At 37.4% G+C, this 20529-nt stretch overlaps 1 protein-coding gene across 1 annotated transcript in view; it reads right to left on the bottom strand.

The window, feature by feature from the left end:
- Nucleotides 1-13525: 13525 nt before the first annotated feature.
- LOC126267195 (Kv channel-interacting protein 4-like) overlaps nt 13526-20529 on the bottom strand; it is an 816550-nt gene continuing 809546 nt past the window's right edge. The window contains exon 6 of the mRNA XM_049972164.1: nt 13526-15579. Coding sequence (XP_049828121.1) covers nt 15469-15579 — 111 coding nt within the window. The 3' untranslated portion in view covers nt 13526-15468. The remainder of the gene's footprint in view (nt 15580-20529) is intronic.

Raw genomic sequence — 20529 nt, forward strand, 5'->3', positions numbered from 1 at the left:
GTTGGTAATCTGTTATCTTTTGTTTCTTAACAGAAATTTATACGGGTGACAAAGAATGATGATAGAATAGTATGAGGGTCATTCAGAAGGTAAAGAATGTTTTGTTCCACATTTGTGTGTCCCCTCACTACCACCACCGTCTACTGACCATTGTCCTTGGTACTCATTCACTTCAGTTTGGAGGCAGCTACAGTCCAATATAGTTGCTTACTGCTTATTATGTAAATTGAAGGAGGAAGGGGGAGAAAGGAAAGGAAAGGGAGGGGATTATTGATATCAGCTGCATCAGGACTGTGTGTGGCTTCAGCAGAAATGAGTGAAAATGTGTGCTGTAATGCAATTCGAACCTGGGATCTCCTTCTTACTAGGCAGTTGCGTTAATCACTGTGCCATTTGGACACATTGTTTATTGCTAGTGTGCAGACTATCTCAGCATGCCTCACAGATGGCCCACATTCCCACCTAGCACCATGTATCTGCAGGCCTCATCTATGACCTCCATGCTCTCTACTTAGACACATTGAATGTAATTGTGCGTCTACACTGAATATGGTAGATCCATGCCTGTCAAGTTGAGTCAGTTATATGAATGCATGGTGTGACATATCTGAAGTAGCGCAGTGCAGTTGTGATAAACACTGTGTCTGTGTGGTGCAGTGGTTAACACTACTGCCTAATAAGGATGGGATCCTGGGTTTGAATCCCATTCCAGCATACATTTTCACTTTTCAATGCTGATGCCACACAAAGTCTTGATATGATTCGTCCCTTCCCTTTCATTTCATTCAATTTTCATTACAATTTTCATTTCCATTTTCCTTTCCTATTTTTCCATTTCCTCTTTCCTTTCCTTTCCTTTCTCCCCCCTCCTCCTCAAACTTACTTAACATGTTTCACAGTTATGGATTCTGTTTCGTGACTATTCTTATGTCCAAAAGGACAAACACCACACATTCATATGCTCACTGTTTAGCTGTGTGACTTTAAAATGTGATGATCCCACCAAGTACAACGTGCACAGAGTTACCTGCTTTTTAAACATGTGAAACTTCGAAGCCATTGAAATTTATAGACAGATAACAAGGCTTACAGTAATGTGATTAACAAAGCATTAGTTCAGAAGTGGTGTATTATATCTATTGGTGGATGGAAGAATCTTCATGACGAAGATTGCTTGGGCCAGCCCTCAGTGGTGACTGACTGGCTCAAAGAAAGGACTGAAACAAAAATCCAAGAAGACAGGCTCTTCACAATTAGTAGACTGTGATCATTTTTTCCAGACATTTCAAGAATTGTGTAGTACAAAATTGTTAGTGCAGATCTGGGCTATAAAAACCCCTGTGCCAGATGTGTTACTCAAATGTTGTCAGAAGAACACAAAACCAGATTAATGGCAGGTGCATTGACGTTTTTCAATCACTGTGAGAAGAATGATGATGAATGTTTGAATCACACTGTCACTGTTGATGAGACTTGGATATCACATTTTACAACAGAAACAAAGTGCCAGTCAGTGGAATGGCATCATTTGCAATCCCCAACAAAGCAGAAGCAACACAAATTTTGAGCACCATAAAGATTATGGCTATGGTATTTTGGGATTGTAATTGTATCTTAATCATCAACTACATGCCTAGATGTGAGACTATAAATTCTGAGGACTGCTGTCAGATGCTTCAATGACTTCACCACACTATTAGAAACAAGCATCTAACCAGTGAGTCATCCTCTTTCATGATAATGTATGTGCGCATGCAGCAGCAATGACACAGGACTTGCTTCAGCAGTTTCAATGGGAAATGTTTCAACATCCACCATGCAGTCCAGAATTAGCCCCAAGTTATTATCACTTATGCCCCAAATAGAAAGATCTTTTAAGTGAACAATGCTGTGGAAGAGGTAATGAACTTAAAGAAGCCATTAATCAGTGTTTCAGCAGCTGGGTTGCTACTGAGTATGCAGAAGGCATAGAAAAGCTGGTAAAAGAGTATAGCAAGTGCCTAAATTTGTACAGCAAAAAGTCAGTTGGGTATCAAATTGTATGTAAAATACAATTTTGTTTAATTATATCAAATAAAAATTCCTTTAGAAAAAAATGTTCTTTACATTCCTAATGACCCTTGTATGTTTTTGGGCCATATGACATTTTTCCTGGATTAACAAGCACTATGACAAGAGATTTCAGTGAAATGAAGCAGTTGGTAAAAAGTTGGATTAACCAAAGTTTTGTAGTTGGCTTAAAATGCTTCACCTGCTCAATGCAGATACTTTCCAGACTGGCTGCTTTCCTGTTTTTCATATCTTGGGTCATTCTTCCCATTTCAAGTAGAGTAATTGGACAACTTTAACTACAACTTCACATGTGTCATTCCGTATAATTCTGTGTCTCTTTGGCTTTTTTCTGATGTTGCCACTCATTTGAACTGGTAAGCTGTCTGGCTTACTATGAATTTGATATGCTGACTCAGTTCAGTTGGATCATTATTTAGATTTTTAAGAAATATGCATCCTTTTTGACTGTTTCTTGTATGATTTACATTTTCTACAGATCATAACTATTTTTCCTCCAGGTCACAAAGGAGCATGACAACATCATTAACAGCTTTGACTGTGTTCTCTCAGAATGGATTTTCATTGCTTCAGGACCCTGAATAAATCTTGATCCTGAGGACTTGTTTATGTTTTTTCATTCCTCCTGTACTGTTTCTTTCATAACTTTGTAGTTTAGTGGCATAGAAGAGACACAGTAAGCGTAAAATATGTAAATTCTATTGTATATTTGTCACTTTCCCATATCAATGTAACTATTTGTTACAGAGCTTTCACTAACAACATATCTAGCAGCATCATATTGGAAGCTACATAGATATAGGACCAATGTGCAATTTTATGATCTTTTAAATTATGTCCTGGCTGTGTGCCATGTATCATTCATTTGCAGGTGACTGGTTGCATGTCACCATTTTTATATTTTTTTTGTTGTCTGCAACTTTCAATTTCCATTATTGTCATAAATTTTAGGAAAAATTGAAAGAATTAAAGAAAAAAATATAGAAGTTCTCTGACCTTATCTATTCAATAGTAACAAAAATCATAGGAATAACCATAACCTTGGGCCCATTATAAGTATAGTGTAAACCAGTGTAAGGAAAACACCTAAGAGTTGTTATGCATCAAGAAAGTAAGTGAATGGGAAAGTGAAATTTTCTAAGTCCAAGGAGAACAGCATTGGTCAAGCACATGGAAGTATCAACACAAACTAGCTGCTAGTTGTAAACATTTCAACACTATTAGTCAGTCACCAAGAATGAAACAATAACACTTTTGTTAAGGACTGTGAGCCAGCTCGGCAGAAAAAGGTTACACTAGTCCAGGCCAATCTGATTCCATTATTCTTGTAACATTATGTGAGAAATGCTGAGGAGGACACAACTAGACCCACCAGGGGTTTGGCAGAGCAGTTAAGACATTGAAATAAATTGTTCTTCAAATGTAGCAGAACTGAAGACTGCTGACAACTTGTAAAAAGCAGAGCAAATTCATTCATGACGAATGACACCAAAAAGTAGAGCCTCTTTTTGACACCATAAATACTCCATCTTGCTAGGCTAGAGTCAGTCAATCACTAGGATCAATGGTGCTCATGTCATTTAAGTAGATTCTCTGCATTGTAACATTTTGTGTATGGTATTGTTCCAGTACTGGTCACACTCCTGTTGCCTTATGAGATGACCACAAACCCATAACCATGGACGACAGAAGTCAACTTCCAGTACCAGCCATCACTGATGCTTAATCCAGGGACCTACCAACACTGTTCCTGCCTGTGGCACAAACTGCTCTAAACTGCATTGCTTGGATCAGATGACCTACCATACTGGCATGCCAGAATCAGCATTCAACAAACCTTATGGTGTCTGACATTGAGGTTCACCTTTTGGGACAATATGGTCAGTGACTTGGGAGGAACAGAGTACTTCCAGAATGGACTGTGAGAACAACACTGACATACCTTGGTCATCGTTACCTCTGAGCTGCGCTTCTGATGTGGTGCACTTTTTACACTACAGGCAGCAACCTGCTTGCTATAAATCACTGGCCTGAGCACACTGCTGATGCAGCAAGATACAGTAGCTTGAGGCAGCTGCTGGGCTCAGCAGATTACTCAGCATCTTGCTAGGCTACTAGCCCCTGCTGAAGATACGACAATGAGATATATTCAGAGAATAGAATGAAGTAATGTTTAATAGGGCTTTATTGCATCTGGTGATGCCACACACATTCCTTGACCTTTATCCTGAAAACAGGAGAGTTTTCCAGCCTGGGAGAGGGTGACCCAAAATGTTAAAAAAAAAGGCGACAATGATATAAAGTTTAGAGCATCAAAAATACTGCTAACAGAGTAAAATCAAATAATGGAAACTCCAGGTAGGAACATCATCAATGTAGGAAAAGATAGATTGTTACTTATTGTAAATTAGACATGGTATATTGCAGACAGGCACAATTAAAAGACACTTACACAGAGCTTTCGGCCAGAGCATTCATCAGGAAAGAGAGACACAGACCATTCACACACACTAGCAAGCACACCTCATGCACACACAACAGTCAACTCCAGCATTTCAGGCCGGAATGCAACTATCACGTCGGATGAAAGCAGCAACAATCTGGAGGGGGTGGGAAAGGGGAAGGGATAGTAGTGTATGGGGGGGGGGGGGGGGGGGAGGAGAGGTGAACACTGTCTGGAGGAATGTGCAGGGATTAGATTGCCAACAGGTGCAGCATCAGAAAGTTGTGGGACAGGGAGGTGGTGAAAAATAGGATCAAAAAGGAGAGGAGCAGGGAAAGATGGGCAGACACATTGGCAGAGGGCAGAAAATAAACAGGGTGGGAGATGACAATGGGGAGGAGCTACTATGACACAGTGGGTGGAAATTGTTGGGTGGAGGGTGTGAGTACTGCACATTACCTTAGGCTGAGGCTCGGATAATCACAGGAGCAGAGAATGTGTTGTAAGGATAACTCCCATCTGTGCTGAGAAAAGCTGTTGGTGGGTGGAAGAATGCAGATAGCTTGGGTAGTGAAGCAGCCATTGAAATCAAGTGTGCTATGTTCAGCTGCATGTTGTGCTACGGGGTTGTCTACTTTGCTCTTTGCCACAGTTTAGCAGTCACCATTCATCCTGGCAGACAGCTGTGCAATGATTGCAGCAGAGCTGGTAAATAACATAGCTGCTTTCACAGGTGGCCCGGCGCCTGATGGGGTAGGATAAATCTATGACAGGCTGGAATAGGATGTGCTGGGTGGATGGATTGGGCAGGTTTTGCACCTGGGTCTTTCACAGAGATATGATCCTCATGGCAAGGGGCTGGGATTGGGAGTTGCGTGGGGACAGGCTAGGATGTTGTGGTGGTTAGGTGGATGAGGGAACACAACTTTTGGAGGGGTGGGATGTATTTCAGTTGGGATATCCCTCATTTAAGGGCATGATGACAGGTAATCAAAGCTCTGGCAAAGGATGTGGTTCAGTTGTTTCAGTCCTGGGTGGTACTGGGTATGGGGGTGATGGGAGGATTGGGAGCGTGAGGGAAAATGGCATGAGAATCCATTTGTGGACTAGGCCTGGGGGGATAGTGCCCATCTGTGAAGGTCTTGATGAGACCTCAGCATGTTCCACAACAGAGTAAATAATGTGTGGGAAATACCCTACCTCTAATCCACCAGTGGACCTCCATTACAGTTTGTTCAGTAAATGATGGCTCAACACTATTTCACCAAATTTACTTGGCCAGTTGTCATCTCTCATTATCGTTCTACTAACTGTGCTCACACACTCAAACATTGAATTACCTGCAAAATGCAAATGATGCAAAAGGATGATGCAACTGCTTTACAAGTTGCAGTTTCCTCAACATTGCTACAGTAACAAATAGCTCAGTATTAAGCCAATTTCTTTATGTATACGTGCAAAACTGAAGCAAAAAATGAAAATTTGTACGAAAACCCTGATTTGAATCTGGCTCTCCTGCTCACTACGCAGATGTGCTAATTACTTGTTATTCCCCCTCCAGCTGTACTGGAATAGCAGCTTAGCATCAAATGAAATGGGGGATCCTGCCTGAAATCCAGGCATAGGTGCTTTAATCAAATCCTGATAAAGTTTAGGAGGAATACAAAGTGGACTGAGGTGTGAATGGAAACTTAAATTGAGGAGGTAGGTGTGCTAGGGTAGTCCACGCAGTTGTGCAAAGCCACTGTGCCGGGGTGGCACAGTGATTAGGCCAAGTGCCTAGTGTGCGAGAGACCTGGGTTTGAGTCCCAGCCTTCGTACAACTTTTCATTTGTTGCTTCAGTCTGCATACACTGTGTATCTGTAATTAAAGTTCCAGTTTCAAAACTCTGTAGAAAGAGAACCACTGCTCAGAATGATGTCAGATTTGAGCAGCACATTATTGACACAGGGGGAAATCATCATGTAGGAAAAATATTTAATGAAAATTTTGCCAATTGATGGTGCTGTAAGTGCCTTAATGTAATTGGGTTCAGCTACAAATGACAGATGAATCGCAATGCAAACAGCTGTGTTTTTAGTTACATGATATACCATCTGTAATGTTCAATGTGCATGACTGCACAAGTTCAACAATCAAGAGTTGTGGCACTCTTAATTAGGTAAGTGCATCACCTGTGATAGTCATACCACATCGGATGGAAATTGGTTTTTAGTTGTCCTGTGACAAAAAATTGCATAAAAAGCATAATGTTTCTAACTGTCATTAAAATCGTGCAAGTATTTTTCAATATGTTTTCCACTATTCTCTGCCACAAGGTGAAATTGAGAAATGACATGGTCCACAACAGACTGTTGCAGGGGTCATGTTCAGAACGCGTTGCCCAATGCATGCCTTCAATTAAGCTGCATTCATAACTGGAGCACTGAATGCAACATCTTCCAGATAACCCCAAACATCTTTAGATAACCCCACAGCCAAAAGTCACATGGATCAAAATTAGGTTATATTGGCAGCCAGGCTGTAGGGAAATGATGGCTGATAATTCTAACAATTCCGAAATGCTTCTGCAGCAGCTGCTTCACTGGATGTGCAGTGTGCTGAGGAGCACCATCTTGCACAAAAATTATCCTACCCACACATCCACACTCCTGAAGAGCTGGATTGACATTGCTGCGCAAAAGACTCTCAGAGTGTTTACCAGTGACAGTACAGGTAACAGGACCTGCAGGACTCACCTCCTCAAAAAAAAATACATCCCAACTATGAACAATGTTGTCAACCCCCACCACAAAGTCACCTTTGCAGAAAATTGTGCTGGTTGATTTGTGTGCCAATTTTCAGATGCCCATATTTTGCAATTCTGTGTATTGACATATCCTTGGAGATGGAAATGGGCTTCATCTGTCCACAGAATGTTCCATGGCCATTCATTGTCCACTTCCATATGAATGTTTGTCTTGGTTGCAGGTCAGCAGGAAACAACCCCTAAACTTGGGTGATTTTGTACAGATAGCAACAGTATTTTATGCGACTTGCTCATGGGTGTGTCTGATATTTGGGCAATTGCCCATGCACTGCATACTTGCACACCACCGCTTGAACCCTCCTGCATGCTGTGGCCAGATCTTTGACATACTTCAGATCAACTGGTTTCCTCCCTCTGCCACATTGCATTTCAAAAGAAACTGTTTTTTCTAACACTGTAATCATTTTCTCTGCACCTTTAGCATAAATTGGACCAGTGCTTTTCTACACACCCTTAATGGTCTGGAACATCTGCAGGGCTGCTGGTGCACAATCAACATTCTTGTAAAAGAGCTTTACCACCAGCAGGCAACTCTTCATGGAGACAGTAGTGTTGGGCATGTTGGATGCAAACTGAGGGATAGCTATGTGCCACATGTCTATTGGTGTGCATGTTCTGACACAGCACCATCTGTTGGCAACTTTTTATGTTCCATAATGTCATCCCCCAGCCCCTACCCCCCTGTGTCAATAATATGCTCTTGAAATGTGACGCCGCTCAGAGCAGTAGTTCTCTCTCTACAGCCTTTTAAAACTGGAACATTAATTATGGAAACCCTGTGTATATCGTAGATGTTTGAAACTTGAAAGGTCTCTGGAAGCAAATAGTTTCATTCAGTTTCTCCATGTTTGCCAGATTTACCGTTGTTTATTTCACCTAATTTTTGGAAGCCATTGTAAAATAACAAGTCCACAGCAAAGGTGACAGGTATTCTGCTAATTATGTGATTTTAATTAATAACCAAGATAATTTTCAAGAGAGAATGGTAATATTCTTGATAAATAACATAAACTAATGATAATATATGGGAAGGATAGAGTGGTACTCACTACAAAGAGGAGACACTCAGTGGAGACAGGTACACTGAGAAAAAGACTACTAAATATTATTAGCTGTCAGATTAAATTCTTCATCAAACATAAAGAAAGAAACACACACACACACACACACACACACACACACACACACACACACACACACACACACACACATTCACATATGCATAACTCAGACATAAATGGAAACTGTAATGTCTGGGTGTTAAGACCAGAGTCAGGCCTTTGTGCATCGAAACTGTTGTGTGTGCCCATTGATCTCTCCTTTTGATGCCTGTGAGTAATTTTTATTTACTTAGAATGGAATAATATAAGTCTTTGTAACATTGGGGGCTAAGCTGTTTGCCCTTTACCAGTTACAAGCTTGCTCCAATATTCCTCCAAATGAGTCTGTTATGGAAGTGTTTGGGCCACGTACCAGTAAACTGTCATCATCAAGCATCATGGTTATTTAAGAGTCCCACAGTGTCCCTCATAAATCATATATACTGGTCAAACAGATGTAGGCCAATACCAAACCTTGCAGGACAATGTCTATAAGTGGGCAATTCACTCTTGTATTGTTCTTGTGGGACAATGTAAATTTTTGGTGTAAAAGGGTGCATGTCTTAAATGGGCAGTTAAAAATTAGTAACAAAGTTCTGTTTACTGGTGACCTAGGAGTTTGATGAGGATGGGGAGTTCTGTTTACTGGTGTGGCCTGGGAGATTGATGGGGATGAGGAGTGTGGAAAGTCTGGTGGGCATTTTCTTTATGTCTTAATCTAAAATGTTGTCCCTATGTTGTTTCAACAAATACCTTGTTTGTTTACTCTGTACCAATGAAGTAAAAGTCCATATGTCATTTCATGTAATGTTGTCATTAAAATTTTCATATCCTTTGATGAAGCATCAGTGACATTAAATAAATCTTAAATTGTTTCATAATATAACACCATATGCCCACTTTTTTCTGGAATAACAGTTCTTAATTGAAATGTGATTTATAATTCTGTTTTTAAGGGTAGGTCAACGTTTTTTATCCTTTCTCTCTTGCAACACATGTACCTTAAGATGAAAAGTTATGAAAAGAGGATTGAAACAAAGGAAGATTTGATAATCAGAGTTTTTGCCAAGTATTCTTTTTTGTCAGTCAACTATTAAATATTTTTTATGAAACAAACAACAAAATCATATTTAAAGAATATAATTTTATATTTATTTATAAAGACAAATTACAAATAGGAAGAAAAATATACAAGTATATGCAAGTGATTGTTTCAACAGGTAAAATCAAAATAAATCCACTCAATTCAAATGTACCTTTGTTTTGAGTTTGTTAATATTAACAGCACCATTGTACTGCTGTTCTGTTACAATATTCTCATATTGTCTTTAACAGTTGTAAATAACTTAGTGCTGAGTAAAATATATTATTACAGCTGATGACCTGGAAACAAATTTGGACAAGGCAGGGTGCACTGCACCATGATTGCATTTTTCACTCCTTGACCAGGTCAAAATGTTGGTACCTGAAATTACTAGAATATACTGTTGACACTGTCATAGATTCATTACCAACATTTATATAACACTGGTAGTAAAATTACGATTTACCACAAATTTCAATATATTTTCTTAGCTAGAATACATTTCTGTCAGTAGATTGTTTTGATGTGACTTTTCTCATAAAATCTTTGAATATGAATTTTTTATTCAAGTACACTAGAAAGATATGGATGAAATATTCTATTAGTATGAAGACACTGATGGAAAGTTTATAGAAGAATTTATTCTATTAAAACAAACAAGACTTTCGAAAAGTTTAATAGCAATATCACTATTTAACATTGTGTGTTAAATATTTATTAAAAGTAAAACATTTCCATATACTACACCATTTTATAAAATATCAACAGTTCATTATGCATTTAAAAGGAATCAACAAGAAGTGCACAGAGAATCTGAAATGCTTCTGCATAAACTTTGATACAGTTGATGTGTGATCCAGCACTCACAGTGAGACAGGTTATTGCAGAAAGAGATGCTACTATGGACATATGCCTGCTGTGTTTCAAAGTCAAGTCAGGTGTTACATATCAAATCTGAATGTAACACTAAAATAATTTTTAACGAAATATTGCTATCACTTTGGTGTCAAGCAAAAGGAACAAATTTATCTTAACACTAAATTTATGGTGTAAACAGACAACTTAGATGTTGAACAGTCAAACTGCCAATATAAATGTCTGGTAAATAGTGCAAGCTCAACACCAGTGAGTTATTAAAACCTGGTTTCAGTGCAAAATACAGTGTTATACACACTGCCTCAATCATTTGCAATGAGATCTTATGTTCCATTTGAAATATTTCATTCATCATATTACACTTTGTCTCAAAGTGGAATCTCTGCAAACTATTTAATTTCACAGGTGATGCGTAAACACAAAGCAATATGACATACTGAAAACGTGGTGTTGTTGCTTTTTAAAAAACAAAAAGGCTCTTTATGATTTTTATCACTTCAAAATTTTTTATTTCCCTAAAAATTTTGTGGGAAGTGCTAGGATTAAAAATGTCCTGGACTACAAGCTTAATGTCTCTTGCTTTTGTGTCTGAGTGAACCTTCATTGTATATTTAAGGGCTGAGAAAAAAGGAAATTGGGGAATACTGACTCAGATACACCTCTCCATTCAGTGCCTACAAATTTTGATCTGTGGTTGTGTTCCAATCGACTCTTGGCAGTCTGCATTTTGAGTTAGAGGAACCTCGTATAGTGAGATAATTATAAAAAACTGTTTACACTGTAAAAGTCATGATCTAAAATATGGTTCCATTCACTTCTTATGATGCAGTTTCTTGTATGTAGAGGATTTTGAATAATAGGGGGTACAAACCTAAGCCCTTTCGTTATTCATTTTGCTGCTGTATGCATGCAACCCACTGAATTTTGAGAAACTCATTGTTATCAATAAATTGTTGACTCTCTGTTATAAAGAAGAATTAATTCTGGCAAATAATTTATGCTGATGGCTGTGAATGTGTCGGAAGATCACAGGTCTTAGTGTTTTTAGGATCTGCTGCTGAAGAAACACTGCACTACATGCAGTGGCAAATACAATTACATGTAACTATAATTTAATAAAGACTAGGTTGTAATGAGCTCAGTGTAAGCACATTACAAATAATTTGGTTGATAAAGAGGAGATATGTCATCTTACAAAATAGCTCTTAAATTATAGATAAGCTTGTTGTTATAGCATGTTGAACAATAAGGTTCACTCATGTACCACATGGACACTCTAAACTAGTAAATGTCATTTCTTTAACCTACCAGGATGCAAGAGAATGTAACATGATCTGAAAGTGTCCTCCTAGATGTGCAATTATAATTGTATGGATAATGAAATTTCTTAAATTCATAACAAGGCAATGACAATCACTTCATGCTACCTTACTCTAATGTGGAAAAGAAATGTGTTACCAGGATATTTTGATGAAGAGATTGAACTTTTACATAAAAAATATAGTTTATAGTAGAGAAATTCTAAGAAACTGTAACAATTTGTGCAACAGAATATCAATATGAAACTAACAGACTTTTTTTACTGAACTTTAGAACATATATGTAGCAAGTACATGAAAAAGTTGTGAAACTTTATGACACATGAAAATTTATACATACGAATGAAAGGTATATGTGCATGAATTTACTGAATATTAATACTGTGGAACACTCATGGACAGGTAATGGGAAGACAAATGAATATGTTTCATTTCTGATCATGAACCAGCATTAATGCATATGCTGAGTAGCCAACAGAATGGTCCAAATTTCTGGAACAAAGTTATGCTTAGCCACATAATGAGATAATCAATGGACTAATGTAACAGTTCACTGTGTGGACTAATGGAAATTAATTTACTGTCATTACTGAGGAGGTGATAATTAGAGATTACTGCATCAAGGTTCATACACAAAAAATTTGATCTTTTGACACACACTGCAGAAACATTTTCTTTTACAACTCTTGTTTGCAATTTAAGTGTCACACATGGACCTCGTTTCTATAGTTAACAAGGAGTACAATACATTAGTAATACTATAGAACAATGAAGTCATTCAAGGAAATCATTTTTGTTGTAATTATCCTGCAGCAAACAGTTTGTTTGTAGATTTTCTAAAACAATTCATCTGTGATATATCACAACTATTACAGTTACTTTGCATACTAACATGAATTTGAAGAGTAGTACAAACATGGAAAAGTTATGATATCTATAGAATCATTCGGGCTTTGGGCCGACGAAGACATGAGATGAAAGTTTGCATTCTTCTAATAAGCAATGGCATATTGACCAAACTGCAAGTGCTGTTTCTGTATTTATAATTAGAAATTGAGAAACCAGTTACTATTTTCCATGAGTATTTAATAGTTATTGGCTCCTCAAAACATTACCTTTTCAAACACATAATACATAGTTCTCACTCCCATTTTGGAATACTTTTCTTTATGAGCATGTGTGTCAATTGTCCTTTTAAACATATAATTCTGTTAGAGTCAAAGTATCATCTTTGCTCAAATGCACGATCCAGAGAAAATTCATCAGAAATTTCAAATTGCTGTGGTCCACCTGCCTGCTGCATTTTTTCATTGGTTCATATGAAAAAAAGTTATAGTTTCTCTAATTGCTGTACAAGTTATACAGTCTTCACACATAATGTCATATGATCTTGTAATGGAACAAGACACAACACACACAGTAGCAAAACACTGGTGATTACAATCAACTCTGGCTGCCGGACATGAGGTCACTGTTGCAGCTCATTTGTATTTACAACCTAATGAAAGACTCAGGTGAGGTGAGCTGACATGAGGTTCAGTCTATCTGGAGCAACCCACATATCACAGAAGAGGACAGGTACAACTACCATATGTAAGCCATACTGGAGAGGCAATTTCTATTAAGGGTCATAGTCAGAATAAAAAAGTTTAATGTCTATTATCTGCACAGTGTCTTAAAACTGTGACCTAAGTACCATCACTACTATATGGAGCTCTCTGTTTAAAGCTCTTCTTATTGCCAAGAAAGATTATTGTGAGTTTTTTAATAAACTGGCCATTTTAGCCACCAAAATGCCCATCAAGGATGAATGCTTAGTTTCTAAAAAAAAAAAAAAACAGTGGAATTTCCTTTGAATGAATCTTACCTAAGTGCTCTAACTAGAAGTCCAAACATAAACATTACACTCATAACTGATTGATATTCCAGCTAATTATGTGGAGATTTTTGTGTATTTGAAATAACACTTTCACACAGACCAGGACAATCTCATAAACTGGCATTGACTGTGTCTATGTCGATTGCACAGCTGGGGGAAAAAAAGAAAAGAAAAAAAGGGAAATGAGATTTTACGTAACAAAAGAGGTGATGACACTACTATAGCACTCACTCATTCAGTCTACCGAAATGAGAAGCATGAAGTAGTACTGCAGATGCTATTCTCAAGAGAGGCCATTTACACACAAAGTTAAAAAGTTATGGAAGTAAGAACAATTATTCAAATATTAGAAACAAATCTTCACAAGAAGTAGTAAAGAAACTTTGAATGACATGTATATGAACACAGTCTGCACAAATAACTTTGTTTCTATTTCAGAGAATTTTGTTTTCCTTCACAGTAAGTGCTTAATTAACATATCTTATAATTTCAGGGTTTTAATTCATAACAATGATCTTTGTATGAGATACCAGAGGTGACAGCATTATAATTCAGGTTCATTTCTTTCTGATTCACTATTAGATGGGCACTTCGATTCTCACATAATACTGAATATTCATATTTTAGTTGCTCCGAGAAGAGTGGTTATTGCTAGAAGCAAACGCCAATACTGTTCATAAATAGCTTTTAAATTTTATTTACAGTTCAGTTAAGTGTCTAAATGACTGCATTTCAAAGTCAGCAAGAAACAATATTAATGTACAAAGCAAAAAAAAAAATATATACACTTTGTCTCCAATGGAAGCACCCCCCTTTAGTTTTCTTTCCGCACTTTAGGTAAAGGGAGCTTTTGAAATTTTTTTCATTCTACCTTTGTAAGACCCGTTTGACTAATTACGGTAAGCAGGCAATACTGACATATAGCATTTTCCATTACTGTACTCCATTTTCATTGAGTTCTGTGTACACAGTGAATCTTAATGCATCAACTTTACAATGATTGTACATTTGTGTTCAATGTTTCTGTGAACACAGAAATTGTGTAAAAAATTCTACTGCATCAGTTTAAAAGAATCGAGTTTTTACACCTGAAAAGCAGTCATTCAGCAAGAAATAATTTTATTTTACCCTATAATTGCTACTAAAATGCACAATTTGGATAGTTTCAGGCTTATGTTCAGCGTATTTCATATTTACATGCGCAGATTAATGGCAAATGGCCAGAAGCTCTGCTGAACTCATAAAAACTGCACACTACTGCAAACTGTGAAAAAGTTTCCAGCAGAGAAGATTAATTATTTTTGAAGTTTTGAGCTTCACTCTAGTTTAATGGCACTGCAAAAGGCTAAAAATGTACAGGTCAGACACACACACACACACACACACACACACACACACACACACTCACACACACATGTAAGCATCTTGTATTTTTCACAAAATGTAGCAAAAGTGATGGAAACAATCATAACAACGTTAATCTGCTTCAGCAAATAGGAAGTGGAAGTTCTCAGTGGTGTCAATCTAGCAGGTGGAAACCTAGTGAGCATACTTCTTTTCACTCACGAGCAGGGTTCCGTTGTACATTGGCTGAAACAGCATTGAAAAGTTTATTTGGTGGTGTTGCTGGGAAGGAGGGATTGTGTTATGCTATCTCATGATAATATTGCCCACATAACTGCACCATTCCCTCTACGTCTGTTGATCGCCAACTGTTCACAGCACTGAATGTTTTATTTACAGTACTTGCCAACAGGTGGCAGGCACTGTAGATGCCGGACTGCGTCATGTTACCAGACTGCTGCGTTCCAAGACTGGTGTTGATAGAAGTGGAGTAGAAACCACCATGGACAAAGAGGACATCAGAGTCTCTTGAAGCAGCAAGGATCACAAGACAGTGTCGAGAGTCTCCAGTGACTGCAGAATGCGCTCATCTCGTGAGCACCATTCCACCAGTTCATCGATAGTCACCACACCATCCTTGTTGGTATCAATTTGCTGCAATCAAAAAAATGTAAAAGTTTTATTGAACATCAGATAAAGTGAAAATTATGCTGGGAACATTACAGGTTTATTCACTGGTCTTACATGTGCACTAGTGATGAAACAGTATAAAACAAATTTACTGTGCAAAATGAGTGATGCCGACTTTTGTAAAATATATGTGTGTCTGTTCCACCACACCTATGCAGATGATGGTGATGGTGATGCTGTTGCTGGTCTTGAGGAGAATGGAGTGTTTAAATGTATGATAGCCAACTGCATAGTGCCAATAAAAATATTATGGAGCTCAGCTGAATAAAAATGATAAACATGAAGAATTTCTCATATAGGTAAAATATGACATTTCTTGAATCCCCCCACATCAGTAAATTTTTTTTACAAAGAGTAAAGCACGTTAACTGTTAGTTCTAAAACTTGTAGTGAAAATGGGAGAAACTGCAGAGACTTTGGTATAAAATTATATGGCAAAAGTGATCTGTGTGGTGGAATGCTGGACTAAAAACAAATACTCCTGTCTCTCTGCAATTTGATAAAACCTCCAACCTGATGTTAGAGTTCAGAAAATATATAAAATTCTGAAAGTTTTTCCATACCTGTACCATTGTCACATAAAATGTAGTGCAGGAGTTCACTTAGTATACTTTTGTCCTCTTGTAAAACCAAGAGGTGCACTCATTTAATGTGTGACATACAGTGAACCATATAACATATGTTGCATACAGCAAACCACACACCATAAGAGCACTATACACTTGTGTGTCTGTACCTGGAGTGTAAAGTCACGTATTAATGGAGAGTCCCCTATTCAGAGATGTGCTATCACGATTTCATCTCACCTGACTGACCAGTCAAACTGTGGTTTTACCAGCCTTGGCTTCTTGTTCCTCACTACCAGCCCCTCCTCATATCCCATTTGTGTAGTGGCTCTTTAACTCAACAGAGAGTTGACAGCCTGCAAAGGACTGACACACTGTTATCCCTGTAAGCCCCTTTATACTGAAGTGACAAGAGTCATGGATAACTCCTAATGTCAGACCTCGTTTTGACCGGCGTTGTGCAGCAACTTGACATGGCATGGACTCAACAAGTCATTGGAGGTCCCCTGCAGAAATATTGATCCATGCTGCCTCTATAGCTATCTAGAATTACAAAAGTGTTGCTGATGCAGTTTTTTGTGCATGAACTGACCTCTTGATTATGCCCCATTTGGCCATATATGTTCAATGGTATTCATGTCAGGTGATCTGGATGGCCAAACCGTTTGCTCGAATTGTCCAGAAACGTTCTTCAAACCAACCAGTAGTAGCTGTAGAATATCAAGGGAATCAAAGCAAATGATAAGTTTTTTCAAGTGATGATGTCTGATCTCGTCCAGCACCCTCAGGATCATGTCTGGCTCAGCCATAATGAAAGTAATCTTGTTGGGAAGTTGAAACCTGAATACATAGTTGAAGAAGACCACTGAGTAGTGAATTAGGTACCTTGTTTTAAATCAGATGTTAACTTATATTAAAAAAAAAGTTTAAAATTTATATTTTGAAAACATCCTTCTGTTTACTATTTTCAATTCTTGTCCTCTTAAGAAGTCAGGATGGATTTTCATTCCAGCACTGCTCTAAAACATCAGTATTTGCCACACCTTATTTCTAAAAGAAGTTATTTGCATGGTTCCCAAAGGATATTATTGCTTTCTGAAGGCTGTTAAAATAGTTTTCTATAGTATAAACCAATACTTTCTGTCAACCCTTCCAGTGTCTTAACTGGAAGAAGATTAGGAAGTTGGAAAACTCTCCATAAATAAGGGATGCTGAATAGGGCACATTACTAGCTCTTTGCAGTTATTAAAACAGGATGACATTTAAAATGCTTTCATGAGCAACATCATTCTTTTGTGTGAAACTAATCTGACAGGAAGTCACCATGTCTGCATGTATGATAATTTGGGAGGGGAAACCATAAAAATATCAGAAAGTATCATTGGAAGTCCTGTGTGTGGATCTGACTGACTATATTGGGCTTTAGGAACTATAATAGGCATTCTTGATATTGTAATTGTACAATGTAAACTTTCACAGCCGGAAATCTCACAGTTAATAAAATATTCTGGCTATTTTCCGAAAACCCATGCACACAGACCATTACCTGCATCAGGATTTGTACCATCTCCCATAACAAAAGCGAGACATAAAAAAAAAGGTTTGTGGATAGAACAAGGAACATCTGTAAATCACAGCTGCTTGACACGGAATTAAAACACATTACCAATGCATTACTCAAGAACAGTTATTCAACCACTGCACATAAATTATAGCAATGCACAGATGCCTGTGAAATTAAAAGTTTTCCTGCCTTTCATTAACAACATTACTGACTGCATAGGAAAAATCTTGGGAAAACAGAACATCATGGTAATCTACAAACCCACCCAGAAGATACAGCTATGTCTAAAATTGGTCAAGGATTCTTGCAAACTGCTGGAAAAGGTAAAAACGTATAGAATTCTGTGTAGATTGAGGAGGTGTATGTGGATACTACAACAACAACAGTTAAAAGTGACAAGAAGAGCACAAGGGCAACTACAGAAGTGGAAAGACTGACAGATCATCTGTTAAGAAACATGCTTTGTAGTCAGGAAACCACCATATTCATTTTGATAGGACTCAAACACTGGCAGCCACAAGCAGATACCATGAATGCTTATACAGAGAGGCCATTCAGATTATTAAATGCTCCAGGAATTCCAGTAGAAAGTAGGATGTGAAACTGAATGATGTCTGGATCCTGATGCTGAAGAAGATGTGTATAAGCCTTCCCCCATGGGGAGGAAGCAACAGTGGATGACAGCAATCGACAACAGCTTATTGTGTCTGGGTATTCAAAGGATGTGATGTCATGCCATTCTACGGGAGCCCATGTAAACGGAATTTTGCAGCAGTTAACAGTGAGCCAGGGTGTAAATCGGACATTCAAAAAAGCTATGATCACTCTTGAAAATGTCCTCTGCAGATGGAGCCAAATGAAATGTTGGGTTTTAATGGAAAATCCATCCAATAATAGCCCAGAATATTTTATTAATTATGATTCTTGATGTCACAGATGAATCCTGTTAGCTGATCCATATTCAATTGCTGTATAGCTACATCAAGCACCTTCAGGTTAATGGTGGAATATCTCATAAATGCCTATTGAAAGTGATTAAGGAGTTATTTGGATTCTAATATAAGGCTAATGTTTGCAGCTGAACACCTATTACAAGGTATTTTCTAGTTTACAGCTAAAAAAGGCAACACTGCAATAACTACTTTGGCATATATGGCCATCCCCAGGTTAAAAGAGGGGAATTAAAACATCTTCTTTCCATTAGTGGGAAACTGTTAAGAATGTGTATTATAAGTAAGAATTAAATATCAAATTAAATGTTAGCAGTTCATTGTAAGAGAAAATGAGTGATAACCTATTGTGTGCCTGTAAACTGTAATTCTGTTTTCTTTACTGTAGATTTACTGTATAAAATTGTATGTGTACCCTAACACTATCAAATGAAAATTATCAGTTAGTGTCCATGGGTAAAGATTAAATAAATAAGTTTGTACAAGAATTTAAAAACAGTGTGAAATGTATGTATTGCTACTCACCACATAGAGGAGGTGTTGAGTCATAGACAGGCACAATGTAAAAGACTGCTAAAATATTTACAATGTTCTTCCAAAAGAGAAAACACACACACATTCACACAAGCACAACTCAAACACACTTGCTCACTGTATCTGGTCACGGGAGCCTGACTTTGGCCCCCGGTAAAGCTTGTACCTTTTCATGACAGTTTAGAAATAAAATTTAGTATCTGCTATGTTACTTAAAAGGCAGCTAATGTGTTACTAGAAAATATCAACAGGTGATTCAAGGTAACTGTATTATCATTAAATTCTGCCTAGTCTCAGCATATACAATTCATTACTTTTCATAGATATCCACCAGCTATACTCAAAACCATGACATACAAGAGGCTGATGGCATTACATTTTTTGACACTACAAATACATCAAAACTTAATTGAAATCCTAAAATTAATAAATTGCTTTCATTCAGCTAATTTACAGTACAAACGATTATCAATAATGGTGATTTAATTGTGAAGAAACTAGTTCATGCTGCATATTTACATTCAGGAATGAATTACGGAGGCTATATTTTCATAAAAGAGACATGGTATATAAGAGTTACTTGTGTTGTTAGTTCTGCAATATCTGTCAGAGTCTTCTTTATATAAACTTATTTATTTATTTTTAAAACTCTCTAGCATTTTGAAGCCTGCTTCATGATATATGTAGGTACTCATTAATTTCCACTGTCATTCTAAATATTTCCTTTTCCGAAAATGCTACAAAACATGAAAATAATACTGGTAGGAGAATCAATAACAACTTCTTCTCAGGTGCAGAAATGAGTTTGGATACATTGGCACACATGTACTCGACAACATGCCAGAGTATATCATTAAAATGTGAGTAATGTTGTAGGGCTTAAGACTGAATTAAAGACGAGAGTTGGGTAACATCTTCAACTCCATTAAGGGGTACCTTCACAGAAATTCTAAACATTAATGTTTCAGTTTACATTATAATTAACATTTAACACACTAATATTTCATAGTGTAAAGCCATTTTGGTGTAGGCCTATAGCTCTTAAATAAAATGTATATCCATCTCACATGTTAGAGACCCTTCCCTGATATATATAACAAATGTAAAATGCAATGAAACAGTATTCTATTATGAATGAATGATATTGCTGTTGCAAATGTGCTTTGAAGGGTTTCTTCATCTGCTGTATTCACTCAATTTGTCTCCCAGCAATTACTTTTTCCTCTGATGGCTGAAGAAATACTAATGAAGTTGAAAGTGAGATACACACATATTTGGTACAGGTGAGATTATTTTTTAT

The sequence above is a fragment of the Schistocerca gregaria genome, chromosome 4, assembly GCF_023897955.1.
Source record: "Schistocerca gregaria isolate iqSchGreg1 chromosome 4, iqSchGreg1.2, whole genome shotgun sequence".
In the NCBI taxonomy this organism is placed as follows: Eukaryota; Metazoa; Arthropoda; class Insecta; order Orthoptera; family Acrididae; genus Schistocerca; species Schistocerca gregaria.